Here is a 27,693-nt window from a genome sequence, read left to right on the forward strand (position 1 = left end):
TACTTGTGGGTGCCTAACTTTTGGCACCCCCAAGTAAACTACGCTTTCCTTCTCTTTTAAGTTTTAATTTGTTTACAGTTTGCAGTGCTCCAGCATCACTCAAACTTGATCCAGCGCTTACCATCTCTGTATAAGTCCAGAAATATTTTAAGTGCAATTTGTTGGTCCTTTAATCATTAAAGTATACGGTTTTATACGGTTTTTGTTCTAGTCTTTTATAGTCCTGAACGGGAGCAGAGACTTGAAGGAGAGATTTGTTGATACGCACATTAACTATTACTATTATGTTCTGTGAGTACCCACCCTAAAGGGGTTGTCTGAAGGGGCTTCTCCTCCTAATATTGCTATAAGCACTTCATGGCAGGCCCGGACTGGCAATCTGTGGGTTCTGGCAAATGCTATAAGGTGCCATAGAAAGTCAGTATTTAGTGGGCTGGTGGAAGCTGTTTGGGCCTCTGTGTGGGCTGATTGGTCCTCTGTGTAAATGAAATGTCAGGGCCTATTTTAATTCTCAGTCCGGACCTGCTTCATGGTTCTTTAGGCTAAGGCCACACTAGGCGATAGCGCCGCGATTTGACTCGCGGCGACTTTTCGTCGCGACTTTTAAGCAGTCGCTGGGGAAACTTTTGCGCTGGCGTCTATGGGGAATCGCGTAAAATCGCCAGCGTAAAAACACACGCGGCGATCTTTTCTCTACTGTCGCTCGAAATTGCCTCGCTAGGCGATTTCGAGCGACAATAGAAAAAAGATCGCCGCGTGTGTTTTTACGCTGGCGATTTTACGCGATTCCCCATAGACGCCAGCGCAAACGTTTCCCCAGCGATTGCGGCTTAAAAGTCGCGGCGAAAAGTCGCCGCGAGTCAAATCGCGGCGCTATCGCCTAGTGTGGCCTTAGCCTTAGGGTGTTGGATAAACTATCCTTATACAACTTTATATTTAGGTAGCCACATATGCTGACTTCTTGGATTTACCTGAAGGCTCATGGACTGATCAGATAGCTTTTGTGTGACATGTGAACACACTTCAGTTCAAAGTGCTTTTTTGAGGTCTCCAAACATAGACAGATGGTCAAACAGTTTACTCAGAAGTTAACAGGCTGTCAGACTGACACTGATTTGACTGCATTTGTGGTTGGGGATGAGCTCTTAGCCTTCCATCACTTTTCTGTCTTAAGGGCCTAATAACAAATAAATATTCATTAGATGGCAGGGTGCCCATAAAGTCACTGAACTACTCTAAATTGCATATTATATACACAAATGGCCTTCTAACATAGCTAGATAGCTAGGATCCATCACAGCTTTTCTGTGCTTAGGATGGGTTATATATATAAGGGTACAGAACACCCACACTTTTTTTGTTTTTATAACATTGCTCTGTCCAGTGATATTACTCTCAGAGATAAACTACAAGAAAAATATATCACTGTGTGGTCTTAATCCAGAAATATTACACAGCCTAGACGTATATAGCGCTTTTTTGTTTTTTTAATAGAAACTTTTTTGGATTAAAAAGGGATACAAAAAGATAGAAAATAGGGAAATGAGTACAAAAAATAAACTCATCTTGTACAAAGAACATTAGGCATATGCACTTCTTAAAATATATATATATATATATATATATATATATATATATATATATATATATATATATATGACACTAAACATATATGTGTATATATATATTAACTCACTGGGGAAATATTACACAGCCTAGACGTATTTAAATGTTAATCTCCTGACCCAAAAGGGCACTGGCAGGGTCAGAGCATTTTCCCCTATGCAGGGCTACTTTTTAGCTTCTGTTGTCCACCTGCAAGCATGCTTTGGAAATTTAAACACCATGCCAGCCAGCAGCTTGTTGCTTTTTAATGAAAGGAATGTTCACCCTCAAAAATGAAAAGTACATTGTAGACAGAAGCAACACTGTGATTATAGGTCATTATTGCTTTATCTGCCATTATTACTTAGTTGCCTTTCTAACTGGCATAAAAATGCTATCTGGTTGCTAGGGGCAGCGATTCCAGCAACCAAAAAAGCAGTCTGATTATGAGACTAGACTATGTATTTATTTCTTTAGAGCCAATGTAACAATTATGTTGTTCCAGCTGCTATTTACTTGTAAGAGGGCGCCGGAGCTGTTACTTTGGAGTATTTCACTGTTCAGCAGGCTAAGGCAACATTTTTGATACAGAGAGAAAGAAAGAAGGTGTAGCACAATGCTAAGCGCTGTATTTGTGTGGCAGAGTAGCAACAATAAGCCTCACAAGTTCTAATAATGAGTGGAGTAAGAGCTAACATTTCTCTCCTGCAGCCAAATGCTGAGTGTGACATCTGGTGACAAATGGCTCTTCATGGGCCCTGTGCACTGTTTATTTTTCCCTCCAAGCCTTTACATATTTGGCTTGCGTGTTTTTTCAGTTGCCGAACGTGTGAGAGGGAATCTCCCCTCCTCCTAGAGTTGGGCCCTGTCGGCTGTAACAGGAGCCTGTGGGTGGGACGCTTTGAGATCATCCATGGGGGCTGGGAAGAGGGAGGCTCTGTGTAGGCATTGGAAGAGAAGCCAGGTGATTGATAGCTTTTCTGTTGTGCAAAGGAGGAGGAAGAGGAGGAGGAGGGAAGAAAAGAGTGTGTCTAATCTTTCAATGCAGTGCTGGCTGAGGAGAAAGAAGCTGCTTCTTAGCCCAAGTTTCTGTTTGCCGGAGTTTGATGAGCCTTTCTTTTTCTGTCTCTTAACTGTTCGTCCAGGGCGAGGGTTGCGGTTAAAGCCCAAGCTGGATGGATGGGTATGGGGAGAGGGGCAGGACCCAAAGCCCTGGGATTCTTCAAAATCCTCACTGTCTTCTTGTGCACCTTTCAGACAGGTAAGCAAATACTTTTCCATGTCTTGTTCTAAATTGATTTGCATGCCAGGGCCCCTTTAATTTATAATGCTTCCCGAAACCTATTTATGCTGGACTTTTCATTGTTGCACATATATATATTTCTAGGATGAGTGAAGGGTAGCCCCAGGAGGCTGCCGGTGGGGGGATGCTAAAAACTGTACTTCAGCAGCATCTGGAGGGGCACAGGTTGCCCATTGCTGCCTTAGATTCTTCTATCTGGGGGCTGGTTGGAATGTGAAACCTGAGAATAGGCATATCATTTGCATGGGTATCCTTTCTAATGCATTTTTCAACTGCGTCGGTGCATTGTGCCTTTGCTGTTCATCATGGTCACGGGCTGCTCTTTCTGCAGAGCTGTTTGCTTGTCACTATAAATGATTGCTCTGCATCAAGTAGCACTTTAATGCAGCTCCCCCCCCACATCAACTTAACCTTGAAAGGCTTTTTGCTCCCATATCGATCACCGCTTCTCAAGGTGCCTTTTTCTTTAACTATATTATCTGCACACTTGATTGCCAGGCTCATATTTTCTAGGTGTTATTGGATTTTGTTTTTTTTCTTTTTAATTTTAATTTTCCCCACTCCACCAAGGTAAGGGCTAAAAGACCTATAAAATAAGAGCAGGAGAAGCCATCTGTTTCCAATGAATCCCTCTGTTTTTCTGGCTTGATCCTTGCCTTTAAATTCCTGTGAGCCTTGTTTTTGTTGGGGGAGGAGGACAGCCTTCACACTGGGGGTTTTGTTCCTTCCAAAGTTCTCGGATTCCTATATCCCTCAGGTTTTATTCACCTGGAAATGTAAAAATATGAAATCTCCCCCAATATATCACTTTCAGGCAAATTTCACGCTGTTGCAGAATTACCCTTGATTTTAGTCCGTGTCCTGTAAACAATCAGGTAGGGTAATGTTTGAGTCTTGCTTGAAGTGATAAAGTGCTACTTGATATCATGCGTGCAATTAGATTCCCTTATTCCACCTAAATCCCTGCTTACATGTGCCATAGAGTTTAGAAAAAAGTTCTGCTGAAAAGTTCTTTCAATGTGAATTTAAATTGAGGCGAGGTTGCCTCCATATGCGAAACACAGCAGAGATTTATAAATAAAGAAAATGAGATACTGTGATTAATGGGCTTTTATAGAGCGATGTATGTAAGGTTATTTTTGACTCCAGGAATTCACAGGGAAAAAAGAAAGCAAATAGACTGTTTTTATTATATAATGCAAAATATACAACAGCATAAACTGCTTTTCATGGTGATTTATTGGAAGGGAAAATGCCTCGGGGGATTCTGTTTTACCCGCTGAAAAAAAAAAAGAGTTGAGACTAATTTAGCATATCTGTATACTGTTATTGTTTGTGCACTGAAATTAATCTAGAAGTTGGACAGAGGCTGCCTTGTCGTCTAAAGGCGGCCAAACTATTTTGAGAAGAAGGGGGGGAAAAGTGAGGTGGTATAACCCTGATTACTTTCTAATTGCTCATTGCAATGCTGCTTGCTCAAAAGGGATTTTCTCATAATATCTCAGTGTAGCTCTGGGTGAAAGATTAATGCCTCTAATTTCCTCCAGGCCCTCGTAGAATCTGATCCCAGCTGTATTAAAAAATAGGTCTACAAAGGCAAATCAGACACTCGCAGATAAAAATGATGCTTATTTGAGGCTTGGCACATCCCTTCTGTTCCTTGAGGGTTTTAAGAGCCCCTCTGGCTATGTGAAAGGAAGGTGATATATTAATTGATTGAAGTGCTTTTCAGAAGAAGCAGCACCTCGTATCCAGTCTGTGCGGTTTGTTTAGATAAAGATCAGCCTTATTGGAGGTTTATCAAAGAGGCTGATAAATCACCTTTGTGTCTCTTCATGGCAGCCATGGGGGATGTGCTCAGTCCTATTGAAAACTCAGGCCAGAGGGGCCCTGGGCTGCACAAAAATAACACCTTTGGAAAGTTTTTAAAAAAGGCAACAAAACTCGCAGATGTGAAAATATTCTTTGTTTTTGAAGAATCAAAGCTGTGCTCTATCTTTCATGGCACGCATTATAGGACAAGTAGTGTTCCACGAGGACAATACAAGACTGAATAGCATTATAGTTTCTGTAATTGTGTATAGAAACACAAGGCATGTGTCATTTGGAGTACATGTATAATTCCAAAATGGATCATATATGCTAAACCAGATTCCTATTTTGTCTATAGCACTAACCTGGGCACATGCAGACTTATTTCCCTCCAGCTATTGTCTTTATAAAGTACCTGGTGCATATGTCATTACCTTTTATTGTAGGCTTTAAAGGCGTTGTTCACCTTTAAAATAACTTTTATGTATGGTGTAGAGAGTGATATTCTGAGACAAGTTGCAATTAGATTTAATTTTCAGTTTTTTGAGTTATTCAGCAGCTCTCCAGTTTGCAGTTTCAGCAACCTGGCTGCCAGGGTCCAAATTACCCTAGCAACCATGCATAGATTTGAATAAGACACTGGAATATGAATAGGAAAGGGCTTGAAAAGAAAGATGACAAATAAAAAGCAAAAACAATAGATTTGTAGCCTTTCAGAGCATTTGTTTTTAGATGGGGCCAGTGACCCCCTTTTGAAAGCTGGAAAGAGTCCGAAGAAAACGGCAAACAATTTAAAAACTATAAAAAAAATAAATAAAGAAGACCAATCGAAAAGTTGCTCTCTATAACATGTGAAAAGTTACCTTGAGGGTGAACCACCAATTTAACACCAGTGTTTGTATTCTCCCTAAAATCTATATGGCAGCCTAGCGTTCCAAAATCCTTTTTCCATATAGTATGTAGCTGCAATGAAAAGACATTCACCCTGCAGGATATGTATTTGCTTTGTGTCACATTCAACAACATATGAAAATCCCCAGTTTGCTGATAGTCAGATATCTCAGATCCGAGCGGCCTGTAGGACTGGGCTTTATGAGCTAAAGTGTATTTACATTGCAAGGGCAGATAGTGTGTGGATTTTCCAATCAGGAGTAGCTGATATTTCAGTAGAGGTCACATACTATTTCTTGCCAAAACATCTTGCGCATTAACCCAGTAAAGTGGGCCAGATGCTGCCAGTGGTCAAGCTGCCATTTAGCCTTATTTGGAGAGCTAATTGTACAGTTGGTTGTGTTTCTTTGGGAATGAATTAGCTGAAATATTACTCAGGCTCAGAAATAGTTTGGGGTCTGCATAGTGTACGTTATAAGACCAATTTGTCCGATTCAGTTCCTGTGTGCGGGTTTAAAGGAATTGTTCAGTGTAAAAATAAAAACTGGGTAAATAGATAAAATAAAAGATGTTTCTAATATAGTTAGTTAGCTACAAATGTAATGTATAAAGGCTGGAGAGACTGGATGTCTCACATAATAGCCAGAACACTAATTCCTGCTTTTCAGCTCTCTTGGTTTCCACTGATTGGTTACCAGGCAGTAACCAATCAGTGACATGAGGGGAGACCACATTGCCGTTGCTTCTGAGCTGCTTACTGAGAATAAATTGCAAACTCACTGAACAGTTATGTCCCATGTGGCCCCCCTTCAAGTCGCTGACTAACTCAGAGTTAGAGAGCTGAAAAGCAAGAAGTGTTCTGTTATTTTAGAAATCCAGTCACTCCAGCCTTTATACATTACATTTTTGACTAACTATATTAGAAACATTTTTATTTTGCACAGCCTATATATTTACCCAGTTTTTTTTTTACACTAAACTGTTCCTTTAAGGCTGTGTGTGCACCTGGTCACACTGATCCAATTACTAGTGTATCATTGCTGTGAACTAGAAATGCTCCTTTGCCAACAGCCCTACGTTCCTGTAACAAAATAAGTTGTGTGTGGCCCTGTAGCTGTAGTGGAACTGCAGCTATCAACATTACTGGGCAGTAAACAGGGCCACATGATTGGCATCTCCGTGTTATATACCAGTGCACGTGTTGTATTTGTCATGCCCTGTCGCCACTTTCAACCCTAAGAACTGACAGTTTGTTCTGATGCTTCTCTCTGGTTTCCCTTTGTGGTGTCATCAGCCTGACGTGTTAGCAAAGCCGTGATTATTATATTGTATCAGTACTTTGGAGTATCTGAAAGTTGTCTGTAGTGCTGGGAGTATCTGCGCTGACTACTTGAGCGTATTCTCACAAGTACTGCAAGATAATGAGAGTCTGCTGACAGCTCTGGGATGTATTCTTATCTCATAGATTAACCACTCCATATGGGATTTCTGCAGGCATTTCCCTTGCTTTTCTTTCTCTCCGTGTTCAGTTACATAGAGTGAGCTGAGCAGCCTATTCAAATGCCCCGGGTGTTTCCTTGCAGTTGGGCCCTAAGGTGGGACTGCATATTTTATGGCTATATGTGCATTCTTGTTTTTAGCATACAATGGCTTTTGTGTTCTCCCATCTCATTAATGTAGGAAGTGAGCTGCCGTTACACTATTAAAGGCTGGGGCCAGATCAGTGAGCTTCTCGCAGCATTCTATCATTTATGCTGTCAGAGTTATATTGGGGCAGGCCAGCCTTGTTTGCTTTGTAAAATCTTCCCATGTCTTTCATAGATGATGCAATAGGGCAATGGCCGGCAACCTGTTCTGGGGGTGTCTTGCCGGGTTGGCCAAACATGCATTCGGGCTTCCATGTTGAAACGGCTTGCAGCGTTACTAGATCAGGTTTCTCTGGCAGACAGTAATATTGTTTGGGTGGTGGGTTGATGTCTACAGTGTATTCTGAGCAGGATACGGGGAAATGTCAAGGCAGCTCTATTATAATGTAGATTCCGGCTGTCTGCTCTAGGAGGGGATACTGAGAGGTGTAGTTCATAATAGCCAAAGATCCTCAGGTTTCACGGAGTCATGGACAGACTTTTTGGTGACTGTTTATACAGTATAGCACCATTATCTCCTGCAGCGTAAGATACAGGCAAACACTTCACAGCTAGTGACGTGCGAATTTGACCTGTTTAGTTTTGACAAAAATTCGCCGCCAGTGAAATGTTGCTGACGTCCAATAAAGTCTATGGGCGTCAATTTTTTTTTTGACGCGCAGCAACATACAAGTCTATGGGCGACCAAATCCGGCTGATGCCATTGTTGGGCCAATGAGGTCGTCATCCGACTGGATTTACAAGCCTGCGCAAATATTATTTGCCCAATTATCATGTAGTTGCCAACTCGGAATCGTCAGCTTTTAAAATGCAGGTGGTCCAGAGATAGCAGGGCATGGTATGTAGCAGAGGAATGATTGAACCCAGCAATGCATTATTTAGTAGCTGAATAATGAAGCATCAGACCATATGTCTCAGAAGATCCCTGTTGTGAAGGCATTGAATGAAAGAAAGTTCTGTGTCTTTAAGAAAAGGTTTTCTTTTTGTTGTTGCACTCTTCCACCTCCTGAGTGTAACTGAAACCTGATCTAATCCCTTTGCACATGGGGTAATTTATTGGCCTGTTGGGCCTCCCTTAATGGCACATTGCATTGTCTTTATTCCTGGGCCCAAGCTATAGTGAGGCGGGTGCATTCCATAGACTCGGTTCTCAGCTGATCTTTCACACCCCTCTGAGTACAGTCAAATAGGTTTTATTGGAACACTTTGTTATGCAAACAAGGCAACAATAATCAGCTCATTATTCCGCAAGATTGCTCCATTAACAGTTCAAAAGAGGTCACTGGAAGGACCCCAAAGCCCACAGACAAATATTCACTATTTCTGCTTTACTGAATTCCTTTTCTTTCCCTTGGAAGTTTCACTTTAGGCCAAAGGTAATTGACTAGACAATGAACCTTGGAGAGCCTCTTTCTTTCATTCTTTCACTTTTATACATGTCATGGATTTAATCTTCATTAATGCGGCAGTGTGTTGCAAATGAGGGAGGCTGGGCATGTCCCGGCCGTAGAGGTTTGAGATTAGCAGAGCATGTATGCAAAGTACTGGCATATTGTGGGATCACATTAACTGATCATTCACATGTTAAAGCTGCTTTTCACATTAATGTGATAATCATGAAGGTCAGGTCATTAAACAACAGGCAGATTCTCCCATAAAGGGATACTGTAATGGGAAAAACATGTTTTTTTCAAAATACATCAGTTAACAGTGCTGCTCCAGCAGAATTCTGCACTGAAATTTGTTTTTTTAAAAGCGCAAACTGATTTTTTGATATTGAATTTTGAAATCTGACATGGGGCTAGTCATATTGTCAGTTTCCCAGGTGTCCACAGTCATGTGACTTGTGCTCTGAAAAACTTCAGTCACTCTTTACTGCTGCACTTTAAGTAAAGGCCCCCATAAAAATGCGGCAGCTTATTGGCCCATGTATGGGGCCCTCCAACAGGCTTCCCTGATCGATATCTGTCCGAAAGTCAGGCAGATGCGGATCAGACAGGGTAAAAAATCTTGCCATTGTTCGTTGATGCAGTCCCGCGATCTGACCACCAGTATGGCCTCCATTCTGATTCGATCGTTGGGCCCTAGGGCCCACGATTGGATCAGCACAATATCGCCCACCTCAATGTGGGCATATCGGGGAGAGATCCGATCTTTGGCAACATCGCCATATGAGCAGATCTCCCTGTGTATGGCCACCTTTAGCGTCATTTCACCCCCTCCCCTTCTCCCCCCTGCAGCCTAACAACAAAAGAATGGGAAGGTAACCAGATAACAGCTGCCTGGTAGATATATGAAAAGCACTCAATAGCAAAATCCAAGTCCCACTGCGACACATTCAATGACATTGAGTAGGAGAAACAACAGCCTGCCAGAAAGCAGTTCCATCCCAAAGTCCTGGTTCTTTTTGAAAGCACATGACCAGGCAAAATGACCTGAGATGGTGCCTACACACCAATATTATAACTAAAAAGAAATATACTTGCTGTGTTAGGAATTCAATTTTGCATGGTAGAATGAATTATTTGCAGTGTAAACAGTGTAATTTAGAAATAAAAACTACACCATAAAAATCATGACAGAATCCCTTTAAACATGTATAAAGGACAACTACAACAGGGGAGACATTTATAATTCATACTGCCACTTAATTCCCCCACCTCCTTTCTAGTGACAGTATAAGATGATATAATCATACCTCCCAACTGTCCCTTTTTTTGGAGGGACAGTCCCTCTTTTGATAGCTCAACCTGCAGTCCCTCTTTGTGCTGAAAAGTCCCTACTTTCACTGAACAGCCAGAAAAAGAAACAAAGTTTCTCACTTAATTGGATTTTAGCAGAAAGCACAGAACAGCTAACAGGTGCAAATAAGATACTTTGTAACAATTTTGAGACAAAAAAAAAAAAAAACGGTTTAGATAAGGAGAAATCTTTTCAACCTTTCATAACCTGCCAAATTATGTATCATGAACATGGTAGTTAGGGGGTGCGGCCACAGAAAGGGGCGTGGTCACAACATTTCGCAAATTTTTGTCTCTCTTTTTACTTCCAAAATGTTGGGAGGTAAAATATAATCATTGTCAAATATTCCTAGAGTCCATGGAATCAAGTGGCAGATCTAGCTGTCACTTTGAATACTTCTGGCTTCTTCACAGCGCATATGTTTTCCCACTGGCAAATACCATTGATGCTGGTGGGAATGAACACACGGGATTTTTTGTTGCCCAGATTTACCACAGAAGATAAAACACCTTGAGTGCCATTGCACTTAAAGGGGTGGTTCACCCTTAAGATGACCTTTAGTATGTTTTACAATGGTTAATTCTAAGCAACATTTAAATTGTTTTTTTCGTTATTTTTTATTTTATATTTCTTTTTAATTAATTTACTTCTTCTGACTCTTTGTAGCTTTCAAATTGGGGGTCACTGACCCCATCTAAAAATGCTCTGTATGGCTACAAATATAATACAATATGATTCACGTTTTAATGTGTTGACCCCTTTTAATGGGGTTGTGCACTTTTGAGTTTACTTTTAGTATGATGTAGAGTGATATTCTGAGAAAATTAGCAATTGGTTTTTATTATTTGTGTTTTTTTGAGTTATTTAGCTTTTTACTCAGCAGCTCTCCAGTCTGCAGTTTCAGCCATCTGGTTACTAAGGTTGAAAACAGCCTAAGAACCATGCATTGATATGACTAAGAGACTAGAATATGAATAGGAGAGGGTCTGAATAGAAAGATGAGTAATACAAAGTAGCAATAACAATTAATTTGCAGCCTTACAGAGCATTTGTTTTTAGATGGGGTCAGTGACCCCTGTTTGAAAGCTGGAAAGAGCCAGAAGAAGAAGGCAAATCATTAAAAAAAACGATATAGAATAAATAATGAAGACCAATTGAAAAGTTGCTTAGAACTGGTCATTATATAACATACTAAAAGTTATCTTAAAGGCAAACCACTCCTTTAAATAAAAAAAAAAGGCTATAAAGTTGTGTGCTTTTGTGCGACAAATTCCACCGACAAATTCCACCACCGCAGCCTTTTTTTTTTACAACATAGTAACGGTGATTAATGTCATTCCAATGGGAACACTGGTTATCAGTATCGGCAGATGAAAGGTATGGCGGTTCCTTTGCGAGATTAGAACTTACAAAGTACAGGTCAGGCGTTGCTCCAAGTTACCTGTGAAAAGCAGCCTCAGCCATTTTAATGGTGACTTTCTATAGAGTTCCCATATTGCAAGGGCAGGAGTTTCAGTGACATTTATGGTTGTTAAAGTTTTGCCTGGGCGGTTCTAGTGTGGCCCATGGTCAGGTCCGGACTGAGAATTAAAATAGGCCCTGGAATTTCAGGTACACAGAGGCCCAAACAGCCCCCACCAGCCCACTAAATACTGACTTTCTATGGGACTTTATAGCAGCCACAGATTGCCAGTCCGGGCCTGCCCATGGTTCTCTGTCTTCCTGGAAATACTGTTTGTAGAAAAGAAGTTAAAGTCGGAAAATCCCGCAGGCATAAAAATGATGCATGAAGCCAATTAGTCCTATTGAAAAGAAACAAGATTTCTGACGGTGGCACCTTTCAGGGTGTGCGGCACTGAAAACCAGTCGTGAAACAGCTTGAATAAAGGGAGTTTTTTTTTTGTTTTTTTTTTTTTAGCGTTCATTTCGATCAGCTAATTTTTCAATCTTCTGGTCTTTCTGTTGAAAGATGTGGCTGCCACTAGCCAAGATATGTTGGCACGGTTTTCTTTCTTTCTGTGTCAAAACCAAGTAAACTAAGTTCTAAAGCAGTGGGTGCCAACAATACCAACGGGTGCTGCCAGGCATGAGTCACACAAGAAGGATTTGTGATCGGTCCAGGTCTCAAACAACTGTGCTATTGAGCAGGCGCCTGACGTGAATCTGCGTCTTTTACATGGCAGCCCGTGCTGTAAAGCTCTACGTTTGTATTCGCTGGTTTTAATGGAGCTTTCCTTGACCTTAATTTAGCAAACACCTCTTCCCACACAAACCTCCTTTCTTTTTTCTCTGGGCCTGCAAAACAAGAAGCCGCACATGCAGCCACGAGCCAGAGTACAGGTAGATCAGTCATAAAGCCAGAGCCATGAAATAAGCCACCTGTGCTAACATTCATCAACTTTAGTCCTTTCCCATAGCCTCCTCTGCACTCCTCATTGGAGCATTGGAATCTTCCTGTACAAATTAACTATCATGAAAAGGAAAATTTAATACAGGGATGGGATCCGTTATCTGGAAACCTGTTTATCCATAAAGTTCCGATTTATAGAAAGGCTATCTTTCATGCAATTAGGGGTGCACCGAATCCACTTCACTAAAGATTCGGCCAAATACCGAACCCGAATCCTAATTTGCATATTGCATATGGGGTGGGAAGGGAGATTTTTTTTTTACTTCCTTGTTTTGTGCCAAAAAGGCACGATATTTCCCTCCCCCTTAATTTGCATATGCAAATTAGGATTCGGTTCGGCCAGGCAGAAGGATTCGGCCGAATTCGAATCCTGCTGAAAAAGGCAGAATCCTGGCCGAATCCCGATTGGCGCATCCCTAATTTTAATAAAGTATTAGCTTCATCATACTGAAATAAGAAAATTTGTAAATATAATTAATTAAATATTCAGCATAATTTCTGAAATAATCAAGTTTATCTTCACTATTCCTCTCTCTGCATCCTTTTCTCTTCATTCTGTCTTCATGCAACAGTGGGGCTTCCTTTCCTAGCAGATGTATTAGAGCTCATTCAAATAACTGATTCCATTACTAACAAAATCTAACAAAATAACTGCCTTTTGCACAAATCCTGCATGTAGAGAGACAGGATTTCTGGTGATTTTAATAGAGTGAGCTCTAATAAATCTTCTAGGCAGAAGGAGCCCCCCTATAAGATATATTGGATCTAACTGTCAATGAGACACCCAACTCCTGCATGAAGACAGAATGAAGAGAAACAGATGATTATTTCAGAAACGGTACAGAATATTTAATTGATTATATTTATATAAAGTTTCTTATTTCAGTATGCTGAAGCTTATATTAAATCCTCATTTTCGCGATAGTTCCCCTTTAACGTAATTTCCAGCACTCTTCACAGACATGTTACAGACATCAGTTCCTTGCAAAGGCCATTGCCGTCCCACAATTTTATCCAAACAAGCTATAGGAAAAGTATAGAGTTAGGTTTGGCATCTGTTATATAAGGAGCACGTCTGGTGAACACACCCGCAGACTGGCAAAGAATATGTTGCTTGTATGAACTGTCTAATTCACAGTGATATAACGAGAAGCAAACAGCACTTAGCTTGAGCATTTATGATACTGATAAAAGCACAAAGCTTCTTTTTTAATCTTTTCCCAAGATGTAATTTTTCCTCCTTATATAACAGATGCCATACTTGTTTACTTTGCTGTAGGAAGGAGAAAAAAAGGAGGAAAGAAGGAGAAACGTCCAAGTTAGGAGGCATTTGAGATTGTAATTATACGGGCATCTTGAACAATGCAGTGTCTTGTCTTCATAGCTCTTAAGGGTCAGGCCACACGAGCAGATTCAGGGGGAATCTGCCTTCCCCCTGCCCTCCGCCAGTTAAAACGAAAATCATCTGCGGCAATGCACACGCGGCACTTCGTTTTCCGAAGTCGCCCAAAGTTTCCTTGTGAGGCAACTCCGGAAAACGAAGCGCAGCGTGTGCATTGCCGCAGGCGATTTTCATCTTAGCCGGCGGAGGGCAGGGGGAAGGCAGTTCGGGGAGATTGTCGCCCTGAAGAAAAGGAGACCTGTCTGCTGATGACGCTGGGTATGTTATTTTTCATTGACTGGGACAGCGATTAACTGTTTATGTGTCAGCTGCCAGGTACTCAAACATGTCATTGCTGCTTTCAGGTGTTCACTTTTGATGCCTGCAGCCAATATGCACTTTCAAATAAGGGAGGTGGAGGTTTTTTTTTTTCTTTTTTGCCTTGAATGCCTCACCCGGGAATGCAGCTGTCCTCAGCGGCCCGGGGTTAGATTTCTTAGCTCAGACTCTATAAATACATTGACACATTGTATACTTTGCAGCCATCCCTGTCCCAAGGTAAAAAGAGCCCTTTTATGCCTCTCTCTCTCTCTCTCTCTCTCTCTCTCTCTCTCTCTCTCTCTCTCTCTCTCTCTCTCTCTCTCTCTCTCTCTCTCTCTCTCTCTCTCTCTCTCTCTCTCTCTCTCTCTCTCTCTCTCTCTCTCTCTCTCTCTCTCTCTCTCTCTCTCTCTCTCTCTCTCTCTCTCTCTCTCCATGTCAAATCACTCCTTCACATACATGACATCATCACGAGAGAAGAGCATTGCTGTATGTTCTGTGTTTAACATAGGCTTTGCAATATTTACCCACTGCATATATGTTTATAGTAGACTGTAGATGCTGTGATTTTTTTTAATATATTGTTAACTCTTTTTATTTTCAAAAAGTAACAGAGGTAGGCTACAGAAGAATAGAGGGGAGTGGGGTACAGCAGTATCTAATCAGATTTACATAGTCAGTTGTACAGCAATGTAAGTGTTTCACAGTATCAAGGTAAAGCTAACAAATGCACATCTGGCCATGGGTTCCATATGTTACCAAATTTGTCAGGGCAACCAGAAGCTTCATATGTTAACTTTATTAATGGGTGCATCCAATTGACATAGTCTACCCATGCACCTGTCTTCGGAGAAAGAGGGGACATCCGTCTCATGATTCTTCCTTTCCTGGCAAAATAAAGGAGGGATCTTAATAACAACCTTGCTTTATTTGTAGGAAGAAGGTCATGCACCATGCTCAATAAGCATATTTCAGGGGACAGGATCAGGGGATGAGCTAGCATTTTCAACATACATTTAGAGACAGCTGTTCAGTACCAATGGATTATAGGACAGGTCCATACCATGTGCCAATAGGACAGATCCATACCATGTGCCAATAGGACCCGTCATTGTCCCCATACCTTTTACAAGTCAGGGAGGGAACCTTTCCCATGCTGTGCAGCCTATTGGGGGGACAGATAAGTTCTCAATATGAATTTGTGTTGGATCAGCTTATCTCTAGCACAGATCTTATAAAGATTATCTTTCACCTCCTCCCATTGCTCCTCACTAAGGACAGGTATGTCCAGTTAGTGCGTGAAAGAAGACTCGTGGTACTTTGCTTCTCTGATTAATGCTTGTATTGAGTCAAATACCCCTTTGGGCATGACTACTGGTGTGTTATGGAGTACAAGTATTTAGGTAGGAAAATCACTTTGATTGTGTTTATTTTACCCCATAGGGTAAGTGGCAGGGAGTTCCAGGCTGCCATTGCATTAGTGGGGGGTGATGTTGCGGGCTAGAAAATTATTTGGGTCTCCATGGATGTTTATCCCTAAATACTTAAAGCCTGTGACCCATTGCAATCTTGAGTCAGCTGCTAGACTGGGGTCCAGATCAGGCTCTAGCGGGAAAATTATAGATTTGGACCAATTGATACAAAGACCTGTGTATAGGTGAATGTAAAGAAAATGCTTAATATAGCTGTTAGTAAGGGTCTCAGCAGGGCAGCTGCATATGCAGGTTGAGCAGCTGCATATCATGAAATTCATTCTTTGATGACACTATATTTGAAGCCTGTCAGTTGAGGAGACAGTCTAACCTGTGTGGCTAACAGCTCAATAGCCAATGCAAATAGTAGTGGTGACAGAGGGCACCCTTGGAAGGTTCCCCTGGCCAATGGGAATTCTGAAGTGATAAAGTTGCTGACCTGTTTTTTTGCTGTGGGGTTCTTAATGTAGTGGTCCACAAAGCCGTATCCCACAAATAGGGCCACACAATGAAGTCAAAGGCTTTTTCAGAATCAAGGAAATTCAGAATCCACTACCCTGGACCCCTAATTGCCACGGGGGACTTGCATGTTATAGTACAGCCTCCTCAAGTTGACATCAGTGGAACATTTAGGCATAAAACCTGTCGGATCTGGATTTATTAACTGCGTAATAACCAGTTTGAGCCATATAGCCAACACTTAAGCTAATTTAGGGCAATAAGACCCACACAGATGCTGTCATTTTTACTTTCATTTTATTGTCCTGTTTACATACAGCCAATGCCCTGGCTGGGATAAAACCCAGTGCACCTCTCTGATCCATCATGCTCTGGCTGCAGCATTATACCCTGGCTGGACAGTATGGAGTGTTGCTACCAGGGTGGAATATTTGTCAGTACGACAAGACTGGTTGGGAGCTACACCCCTTCTGCATGTTGCTTCCACTCATCATTATCCATGGCTTCCAGGCACAGAGACCCATTTATTATAATTACTGTGAATCATTCAATTACTGAACAAATTGATGTTCTTGAACATAAGAGAAAAAAAGGAACAATTAGCAGAGTGCAAGGGGATGTACCATGCAGGCTCTTAGTTATAGGGGTGGCAGAGCCAATTTCTCCCGGGGGCCTACTAAGAGTCCAGGGAAGCCTGCAGAGACTGTGAGTGATGTCCAGTTTCAGTACATGCAGCATGGTGGGACCTGTAATGTCTAGTTTTGTATCTACTGAGATCCAGATCCTGGCTTATAAGGTGCTGTAGTGGAGCAGTGCTTAGCCCAGTGACTCTGCAGGCAGGGACGATCCAAAGTACTTCTGCCGCCCCCTCCACTTAAAACATCATGCATCCCCTTGTAATTGCCAGCTCGCTGCTGTCAGATTCTCACCTTGTCTCATGGTAGGAGCGGCCCTGCAGGGCACATCTGTACACACGAGAGGCCACAGGGAGGAATCCCTGGGTTTGGGAATTTTTACACCTTCCTCTAGAGTTGCCCTTTAGGTTTTTATTTTTATTTTTTTTACAATACAGTTCAGGCAGCTTGTTTGTTTTGGCACCAAGGCCTGTTCAGTGTCTGCTTCTTCCGGAACAATCTAGTAATAAAGTAAAAACTGTTCTAAAACTCCCAGCCACCCCCTGCAAGAAAAAGAAAAGGAAAGAGTCCCGTGAATTAAAATGGGCGGCCTGTTCCCACTGTTTAAATGATGCTATTTGCCCCTATGTGCTTGTAATGGGGGGAGCTGGCTGCACACACTCACAAGCGTTTTACAATATTTGAAGACTCCATAGTGATTTGCCCACGTTCAACCTTGTCTTTCAGTAAGACAAAGCTCTGCTGCCCCCTCCCTCTGCTCCTTTCACAAGTACATATCTTCTGTGGGGGCTGGTATCAGGATTAGCAGGATCACTCTTTATTGCCTGCTGCATTATACATGCTGATTGCCACTGGCTGACATTTCTACTTTGTTTGGCCCAATAAACCAAGACTTATTTACTCACGGCGGATTATGCTAAATACACAGGCAGGCTGTCCTGATGGAGCTGCACTGGGCTCTGAGGTTCACAGTAATCTTATTTGTGGTTGAGAAACAGACTGCTGGTGCAATAAAATAGCAATGAGTTCCATGTGGCACTGGCCTTCCACCATGGGGCATGCACAACTCCTGCCTCAAGGCTACCATTATGCCATGGGCTTGTACTGTAGAATATTCCCTTTAAAGGAACAGGAACAGCAATAAATGAAAGTGTTTTAAAGGAATGACAATATAATATACTGTTCCCTGCACTGATAAAACGGTTGTGTTTGGATCAGATACTCTTCTATAGTTTATATAAACAAGCTGCTGTGTAGTCGTGGGGGCAGCCATTCAAGCACAGGATACACAGTAGATAACAGATCAGTTCTGAAGAATCCCACTGTATACTGCAGAGCTTATCTGTTATCTGCTGTGTGTCCTGTGCCTTTTCTCCTTCAGCTTTTAATGGCTGTCTCCATGGCTACACAGCTGCTTGTTTATATAAACTATTTTAGGGTTTCCGAAACAAAAACACATGTTTTACCAGTGCAGGGCAAAAATATATTATATTGTCAAACACTTTAATTTTTTGGTGTTACTGTTCCTTTAATACATGTCTTACTACAGGGTTTGTGCACTTGCTGGTGACTCCCCCCCCCCTCCTCTTTGAATGGGGGGGGGGAATTTTGTTTTGTCATGCCGTTGTCATAGAAAGTAAATGCTGTTATATAAATATGTAAATGTCTATTAAATACCAAGTAAGATTCCTGGTAAGTGCTGATGTAAACGAAGGGCTTATAGTTGTTATGCAGAGGGTGTATATTAACTCCCTGTATCTCTGTCTAGTGAGCTCATCGTGCAAGATTTTGAAGTGCACTGCCGACTACTTGCAAGCGACTTCCAACCCGCACCATCACACAGGAGCTGAGGACACGGTGGAGATCTGCACGGCACTTCGCACCTACGCCCACTGCAGTCGACGCACGGCACGCACATGCAGAGGAGACCTGGCTTACCATTCAACTGTCCATGGCATTGACGACCTCATGAGCCACCATAACTGCTCCAAAGATGGCCCCACCTCTCAGCCACGTGCACGCATCTTGCCTCCAGGGGACAGCCAGGAGAGGTCGGACAGCCCTGAAATATGTCATTATGAAAAAAGCTTCCACAGACCCTCTGCCCTTCCAAACTACACCCACTGTGGCCTCTTTGGAGACCCACATCTTAGGACGTTTTCCGACACTTTTCAGACCTGCAAAATCCAAGGTGCTTGGCCCCTCATAGACAATAATTACTTGAATGTGCAGGTTACCAACACTCCCGTGCTTCCAGGATCAACTGCCACTGCGACCAGCAAGGTAAACACTGGGTATTTGCTCATGATAATATCTCATTTAAAGGGTTGCCAGGAAAAGCTTCCTAGTGACAGTTGCAGTATGTACTTTTCACACACCAGCAGTCTTTCCAACTGGCCATAAAGCTGCCATAGTGCTGCTGAGGCCTATATTGTTGTAGGCAATATAGCTATTGACTTTCTTTGAGGGGAACTATCGGAAAAAAGTATAATGTAATATTAGCTTCAGCGTACTAAAATAAGAAACTTTGTAAATACAATCAATTACATATTCTGATTTATTTCTGAAATAATCATGTATATCTTCACTATCCCTCTCTCAGCATCTGTTTCTCTTTATTCTGTCTTCTTGCAGCAGTTGGGTGTCAGATAGTCATTGACAGTTAGATCCAATATATCTTATAAGGGGGCTTCCTTTTCTAGCAGATGTATTAAAGCCCACTCAAATAACTAATTCGAGTACAAATAACATCTAACAAAATAACTGCCTTTCGCACAAATCCTGCATGTAGAGAGACATGATGTCTGGTGATTTTAAAGGGGAACTATCGTGAAAATGAACATTTAATATAAGCTTCCTCATACTGAAATAAGAAACTTTATAAATACAATCAATTGAATATTCTGCGTTGTTTATGAAATAATCAAGTTTATCTGCCTTCACTTTTCCTCTCTCAGCATCTTTCTCTTCATTCTTTCTTCATGCAGCAGTTGGGTGTCAGATGAATGATCCAATATATCTTATGGGGGGGGGACTCGCTTTCCTAGCAGATGTATTAGAGCTCACTAAAAAATAACTTATTCCAGTACCAACAAAATGTAACAAAATAACTGCCTTTCTCTCAAATTTTGCATGTAGAGAGACAGGATTTCTGGTGATTTTAATAGTGAGCTCTGATACATCTTTTTTTGCAAAAGGAGCCCCTCTATAAGATATATTGGATCAATCATATGACACTCAACTCCTGAATGAAGACAGAATGAGGAGAAACAGATGCTGAGAGAGGAATAGTGAAGATAAACTTGATTGTTTCAGAAACAAGACAGTTCAGAACTTTTAATAGATTGTATTTACAAAGTTTCCTATTTCATTATGCTGAAGTTTATATTACATTTTCGCAATATTTCCTCACACAATGACAGTGGCACTGGATATTTATAGAACACTTATGTCACATTGGCAGAATTGTGCCCGTTTCTACAGTTGTGATTCATATAAATAGAGCAAGTAGACTGGTTTAAAACTGAACACTGCTGATGTAAAAGATCTTAACCAATATCCCAGGCAAACAACTGCTTCTTGTTGTGACAACAAAGCAAGGGAGCAAAAATAAAGCCTCCCACAAGGCACATCCAGGCTATTGTAACTCGCCCATCATTGTCCTTTGTCACTGGGATGGATTTGTTTGTTTCACTATAGAGTTTCTGAAACATACAATGAGACTGCGGGTTCAAGGCATAGTCCACCTCAAGTCAGTTCAAGGCATAGCCCACCTCAAGTCGAACGAGCAGAGCAGTCCCAGCAACACTGCAAGTTCCTGATGATATGGCAGCCCCCCACAACCAAACACAATCCTTGTTGCTTCACTTTAGTTGGAATCCCCACCTGTAAAACACATTTCATACATAGCAATCACCCCGAAAATACAAATGTTGTCACTCCCCGCACCTGTATTGAGGAAGGCCCCCTGGAAGGGCAGTTTTAGAGGTTCATGCAAGTTGGTTTCTTGTCAGGCACTCGCCTAAGGGTTAGATAAGGTGCAGCACTGGAAATGCAAATCATTTACATAAACTTTTAATGACCTTTGGGCTGAACACTGATTTAGTAATAACAGGCCTAGCCTGTATTTATGGAAGCTATGCCCCGAGGAAATGCTAAATATATATGTGAGCTGTGAACTCTCTCCAGCTTCAGTGTGATGATTCTCTTGCCCCATCCAGCACAATAATTACTTATAAATTGGGATTACTCCCCCATTCTATTATAGCTGCCTCCTTGGTATAGATTAGCATTTCCTTTTGGCATCAACAATGGTGCCAGTTGATGTTGCGTAAGTTAAAGGAGTTGTTCACCTTCAAACAACTAGTTGTTTTCAGATAGATAACCAGAAATAACGACTTTTTCCAATTACTTTCTATTTTGTATGTGTCACCAGTTTTCTAATATTAAAGTGTAATTTTTCACCTTCTAAAGCAGTTCTGGGAGGGGGTCGCTGACCCTGTAAACTGTTCTACATTGATACATTTAGTTGATACATTTCTTATCTTTGCCCCTTCTGAGCAGAATCCCTGAGTTTCATTACAGGCAGCTGTTTGAATTGATACAATAGTTGCTAATACTCCAGAGACGCTGTTGAGAAATGTATCAACTAAATGCTGCAAAATTGTAACAGTTTAGACTCCGAGTCTGCACCGGAGTTACTGAGCTGCCAGACTCAAATACTAGAGACAGGGACATTAAACTTTAAAATTAGATTTTGGAAAAACAGTAAAAAATAAATAATGGAAAGTAATTGAAAAAAGTCTTTATTTCTGGGGAACAATCTGAAAACATGTTTGGAAGGTGAACTACCCCTTTAATTACTAGAATAACTTGTTTTCTGCATTGCATTGATCCAGCATTGAATGGATAGTTGATTGTGTCGTTTCCTGACCATTGTAGGGTAGGATCTAGATGAAACAAGTGTGAGTTTTTCAAGAAAAGATATAAGCCAGCCATACTTCTACTGAAAATCTTTATTGTACTCTATTCAGAATTTGTGTGGCCGCTGACGATTCTAGCCGATATACATGTACTAGGAATATCTGTAGGTTCCGGAGATCAGGCCTGTTGGAGATTTTTATCCTCCAGTGTATATTGCATCAGCAGGTGAAGAAGCTGCATCTCCTATTCATTTTCTTGTGTGCTGATTGTTGAGGCTGTCTGCCCAAACAATCCGAACAACAGGAAGGCGGCCATAACTTGAATGGCTCCTCTGTATGGTATCTGTTTAAGGAGAACTAAAGCATAACTAAAGAAGTAGCTAGAAATGTTGTACATTAAGTTTTGAAATCTGTACCAGCCCAAAGTAACCACATCCCTTTAGCAGAGAAGATCTGTGTCTCAAAAGATGCCCCAGTAGCTCCCCATCTTCTTTTCTGCTGATTCACTGCACATGCTCTGTGCTGCTGTCACTTACTGAGCTTAGGGACAGATGCACAAAAAAATGAATATATATTATATAAATGTCTCAATGATCAGTACTTAAGACACATTAATTACTACATGGCAGCTCAGAAACCACTGCAACTAGCATCATCATTTAATAATCAGCCCTGTAGCATCAGCTTATATTACCAATAAATTTATTTTCTGCTTGTAAATTTGTGACGACCCCTAAGCATAGCTTCTCAACAGCTGCTCAGAGCCCACTGAGCATGTGAGTGTCACAGACACTTTCCAAGATGGGGACCCCCTGTGACAAGTTTGAAGTCCTGGATCATTGCTGCTATTGACAAGCTGAAACTTTAGGCTGGTGCAATAAGTTCAGGTTATAAAATATGGAATTTCTAGCCACATTCATTTTTATGGTTTAGTTCTCCTTTAAGCTCTCAGAGAAGATACCTACGAGGAGTGGCCCGTTTATTGGCTGCCTTAAGATTTGAAGTAATTGTGTATCTACTTTTAATAATAATTGTAGATCAAAACAGGATGGTGACCCCCTGTGACAAGTTTGAAGTCCTGGATCATTGCTGCTATTGAGAAATTGAAACTTTAGGCTGGTGCAATAAGTTCAGGATATAAAATATAGAATTTCTAGCCATATTCATTTTTATGGTTTAGTTCTCCTTTAAGCTCTCAGGGAAGATACCTACGAGGAGTGGCCCATTTATTGGCTGCCTTAAGATTTGAAGTAATTGTGTATCTACTTTTAATAATAATTGTAGATCATAACGGGAAGTTTAATTGTAGGGGGTTGACCCAACATTTGCTCCATATTCTTAGAAGAGGCTTTTTAAAGGGTAATAGTAATTGGGTCCGGCTTTGTACAGCGCTGGAACCTACATGGCAATAGCCTATTTCCTAAAAGTTAACAACAGTAGTAGAAGCATAAATAGTCATGGGCATCTGTTTCTTTATGGTAGACCAGAAAGAACGGATTGTGATGCAATTGCTAGAAAAAAATGTGCTGCCAGTGAAGGTACAGGGAGTATAATATTTCAGAGGAGGAAGCAAAAGAATAAGAGTCTGGGAGTCAGCAGTAACTCAGGCCTGATGCAGTGACCTCAAGCATAGACAGGAGAGGCCAACTCTGTACAAGAGGGAGATGTTGTGTGTGATAGATAGAATGTTATCCTCAATATAAAACAATGCCAGGGATTGAAAAGGTTCTTATGTTTTAAAGCAGTGGATCAAGTAACTTTTTTTAATTGCATTTCGGTGTTGCTAAGAAGGAATGAGAATATCATAGTAAAGGAATGGCACAGCCAGACATCATTTCCTTATTCCGGAGGTCACTCACACTGGGTAAAGGAATGAAGAATTTCCTTCTTGAAATAATCTGCTATTATTATTATTATTATTATTGGTAAATTAAAAAAGTTATACTCTTATCTTTCCCGAATATTCTACCCAGTTATTGGGGAGTAGATATCCCTAATTTTAATTATTTTGTCATTCCGGCTATTGAGACCTTTCAAGAGGTCTAACTGGCTGGAAAGGCTGGAAAGTGAAGCCTGTGTCCCTACAGATGATGCTGAAGTACAACTCAAGAGGTTACCCAGAAACATTTAAAGGGATTCTGTCATGATTTTTATGATGTAGTTTTTATTTCTAAATTACACTGTTTACACTGCAAATAATCCACTCTACAATATAAAATTTCATTCCTGAACCAACAAATGTATTTTATTTAGTTATAATATTGGTGTGTAGGCGCCATCTCAGGTCATTAAGCCTGGTCATGTGCTTTCAGAAAGAGCCAGCACTTTAGGATGGAACTGCTTTCTGGCAGGCTGTTGTTTCTCCTACACAAGGTAACTGAATGTGACACAGTGGGACCTGGATTTTACTATTGAGTGCTGTTCTTATATCTACCAGGCAGCTGTTATGTTGCATTAGGGAGCTGCTATCTGGTTACCTTCCCATTGTTCTATTGTTAGGGTGCAGAGGGTGATATAACTCAAATTTGCAGTACAGCAGTAAAGTGACTGAGGTTTATCAGAGCACAAGTCACATGACTGGAGGCTCCTGGGAAACTGACAATATGTCTTGCACCATGTCAGATTTCAAAATAAAAAAATCTGTTTGCTCTTTTGAGAAATGGATTTCAGTGTAGAATTCTGCTGGAGCAGCACTATTAACTGATGCGTTTTGAAAAAAATATTTTTCCTATGACCGTATCCCTTTAATAGTTCATCATCTGGATAGTGTATGTTGTCCATCCTTATGGTAGAAAAATTGCCTGTACAGTACATTATTTTTGGTTGTATGGACAAGGTTCTGTTCCAGCATTCTGGTTGGAATTCTTGGGTGCTGAATTAAAAAATGTCTAATGGGAAACCCATAGCAACCAAATGGGGTATCAGTAATGCTGCAATCTGATGGGTTACTAGGCCACTTGCAAAGTTGCGACTTTAGATGGCTTCAATTACAACTTATACAACATGTTCTCATTCTATCTTTCAGTTGACAATAATTTTCAAGAACTTCCAGGAGTGCGTGGACCAGAAAGTGTACCAGGCTGAGATGGATGAGCTTCCTGCAGCTTTCGTTGATGGTTCTAAAAATGGCGGAGACAAGAGTGGAGCCAACAGCTTGAGAATCATTGAAAAAGTGTCAGGGCAGCACATAGAGATTCAGGCCAAGTACATCGGCACCACAATTGTAGTCCGTCAGGTGGGTCGCTACTTGACCTTTGCAGTCCGGATGCCAGAGGAGGTTGTGAATGCTGTGGAGGACAAGGATAACCAAGGACTCTACTTGTGCCTTCATGGTTGCCCTCAAAACCAGCAGATTGACTTTCGAAACTTTCACTTGCAAGCCCCAGAGACTGGTCTTAAGAGACTAACCAGTGCCTCCAGTGCTGCTTCCTTCACCCCCCAAACGGCAGAAGCCAAGTGCAAGGAGAAGCTGCCGGTGGAGGACCTCTACTTCCAGTCTTGCGTGTTTGACCTCCTCACCACAGGCGATGTGAATTTCACATTAGCTGCTTATTACGCCTTCGAGGATGTGAAACTATTGCACTCCAACAAGAACAAAGTCCATTTGTTTGAAAGGACCACAGATTTAGGGCCTCCGAATACAGCTCCCCGAGCTGGAATGAACTTTCCTGAAATCCTCGTGGCTTTGGTGTGTTTGATTCTTCAGTGCTGTGCAATGTTGCTGTAAATCTGTTTACTGTGTAAATCCCCAGCCGAATAGGACTATTTAAATAATAATAAAAAAAACAAAAAACGAGAGAGACAGCTGTAGTTGTGAAGTGTAATAGGTATATTGAAAGCACTCAGAAATGTTAAAACATTTTCCCTTTAACTTGCACACCCAACTGTCGACCCAGAAAAGGCAGCAGCGTTTCTTTGGAATTCTAGTTTGGAACTGCGTCTAATGAAAAGGGACTGCTGGCAGGAGAAAGTAGCTGTGGAAATGCATATTAAACCCTTCAGAGAAGTGTTCTTACTGATGCAGAGCAGGGAGGTTACTGAGCTGTCAGGCAGCCTCAAGCCAATTGCAAGTGTTTCTAGCCGAAAGGAAATTAGTGCACAGGTAGTTTTATGGCTATTAACATTACCTAGGGCAGTTCAAAAAGCATCATACCTCATCTACAGGAGATACCAAGCGCAAAGGCAGGGGGTGCCCTCTGTAGCTCACTCATGGTACTGCGGGCATTGTGGTGGCTGTGAAACTTGTGAATGTGGCTTTGTGTTTCGTAATAAGCTCTTAATGCATGAACTGTTATTGATTCTGGCCCAGTATGAGATGCCTTATACGGAATGACAAGTATATGACGTGCCAGAACATTGTTTGTGTAAACATTCTCTTGTGCAGTGCTGGTATTTATTCAGTTCTTTAAATGGGGCAGCAAACTGCTGTAGGGCTGCTTTTTGGTTTTTCCCCTCCCCCGACGGATAACAGACTACACCTCATTGGGGGGAATTGACAAAATTGGAGAGAGACCATTTTTGGAGTTAAAGTGGTGGTAAACTGGTGTAAAATTCTTTCTCCATAATCACAATAACAGAAATCCGCCTAAATTCCGACTCAACCGCCACTTTTCATATTTTAGTGAAAGAAAGACACTTTACAGACAATATTTTAAACAACATTTTCTCCCATCATTTTTAAAATGGAGTAAAATTCAGTATTACTCTTCCCCATGTATCAGATCAATTCTAACATAAACTGCCCTGCTTTGGTTCAGACAATCTTCATTTCACACCTCTTGTAGGTGCCCCATTGGGGAAGAATTATCATATTAATAGGTATTAGCATATTATAGTCAGGGAACAGGTTTCTGTCTAAGACTATAGGTGTAAAACCCTCATTAACAAAACAAGTAAAACACTGATTAAACAAAAAGTGCAATTTATACAATTTGATATGTAAAACGTTTTGAACTCACACTTTTAGCTTAACGAATGAGGCAATATTAGCAATTTGAGTGAATATATTATCTAAAGGAAAAGTAAAGCGTCCCAGCCATTTTTTTTTTTAGTTTTAGCAGCAATTGATCTAAGATAAAATATATATAAATAGTGGAGATAGAGGTTTGTGAATTTGGTGGCAAATCTGACAATTTAATCTCCACTTTTATTTTGTCTAAATATCACCACTTTAGTGAATTCCACCCCCCCCCCCCCCATTATGTTTAGCCCCACTCCAGTAAAAGGGGGCCTGTCTGGGGGTGAGACAGTTTTGGGACTAAAAAAAGCCACCATCCTTAGAGCTGGAGTCTTGCACACTTCCCTGACTTTGTCTGAATGCCATATAAATAAGGCCCAGAGAGAAGGATTAAAAATAAATATATATATCATTGAGCCATCAGAGCTTCAGACAGGGGGAGGGGAGGGCTGCACATTACCTGGTGCCCCCCAGTGGGCGGCTGTAGAAGTGCAGGCAGGGTATCAGTCCAACTGAATTACTGGAACAACTGTACAGTGTAAATACAATGAAAGAATAATTCCTATGTAAAGCAAAGAAATGCAACGTGTATTTGGATATAATTTATGTTGTCTCTAATATATGGAGCTCTCGTGTTCTTTTTAGTCTCACTGTACATAGGAAAAGATGTCATTTGTTCCAGTGTAAAAAAAACAAATAGATGTGTTTACTACTTTTTTCTCCTCTTTTAACTCTTTCTTAACTCAAAAAAACGTAGAAGCCTGGTTGCTGCAGAGGTAAATGCCGTAGGGCTGTGAGGCTCTATAGTGTTTGGTGAACTGCATCTTTCAGCTTCCCGTGCAGGGGAATAGCTGGAGAGCCACACGTTGCTGTAGGGTTTCATGTAAGTGGTGCTATATCTGCAGCTCATATATATATATATATATATAGAAGCATTTTTCCTTTGCACATGTTACTTCCTGAATAGGAGATTACCTCCTTTTTATCCCAATGTATTCCTGGTTATTGCCCAGCAATCCTATGGGTAGGACTACACGGACGTTTTCGGCGCGTTCCGACGCGCTGCGACAAAACGCATGCGACGGAAATAAGGTAAGAGATAGAAATGTTGGATGAAGTTGCAGTGTTGATCCGACACAA

General features: G+C 41.2%; 1 protein-coding gene across 1 annotated transcript in view; it reads left to right on the plus strand.

Moving 5' to 3' along the window:
- rgma.S (repulsive guidance molecule BMP co-receptor a S homeolog) overlaps positions 1–27,269 on the plus strand; it is a 41,377-nt gene extending 14,108 nt beyond the window's left edge. Inside the window, exons 2-4 of the mRNA XM_018255300.2 lie at positions 2,751–2,866; positions 18,443–18,957; positions 24,622–27,269. Of these exons, the coding sequence (XP_018110789.1) occupies positions 2,751–2,866; positions 18,443–18,957; positions 24,622–25,323 (1,333 nt within the window). The 3' untranslated portion in view covers positions 25,324–27,269. The remainder of the gene's footprint in view (positions 1–2,750; positions 2,867–18,442; positions 18,958–24,621) is intronic.
- Positions 27,270–27,693: the final 424 nt, after the last annotated feature.

This window comes from Xenopus laevis, chromosome 3S (assembly GCF_017654675.1).
Source record: "Xenopus laevis strain J_2021 chromosome 3S, Xenopus_laevis_v10.1, whole genome shotgun sequence".
Taxonomy (NCBI): Eukaryota; Metazoa; Chordata; class Amphibia; order Anura; family Pipidae; genus Xenopus; species Xenopus laevis.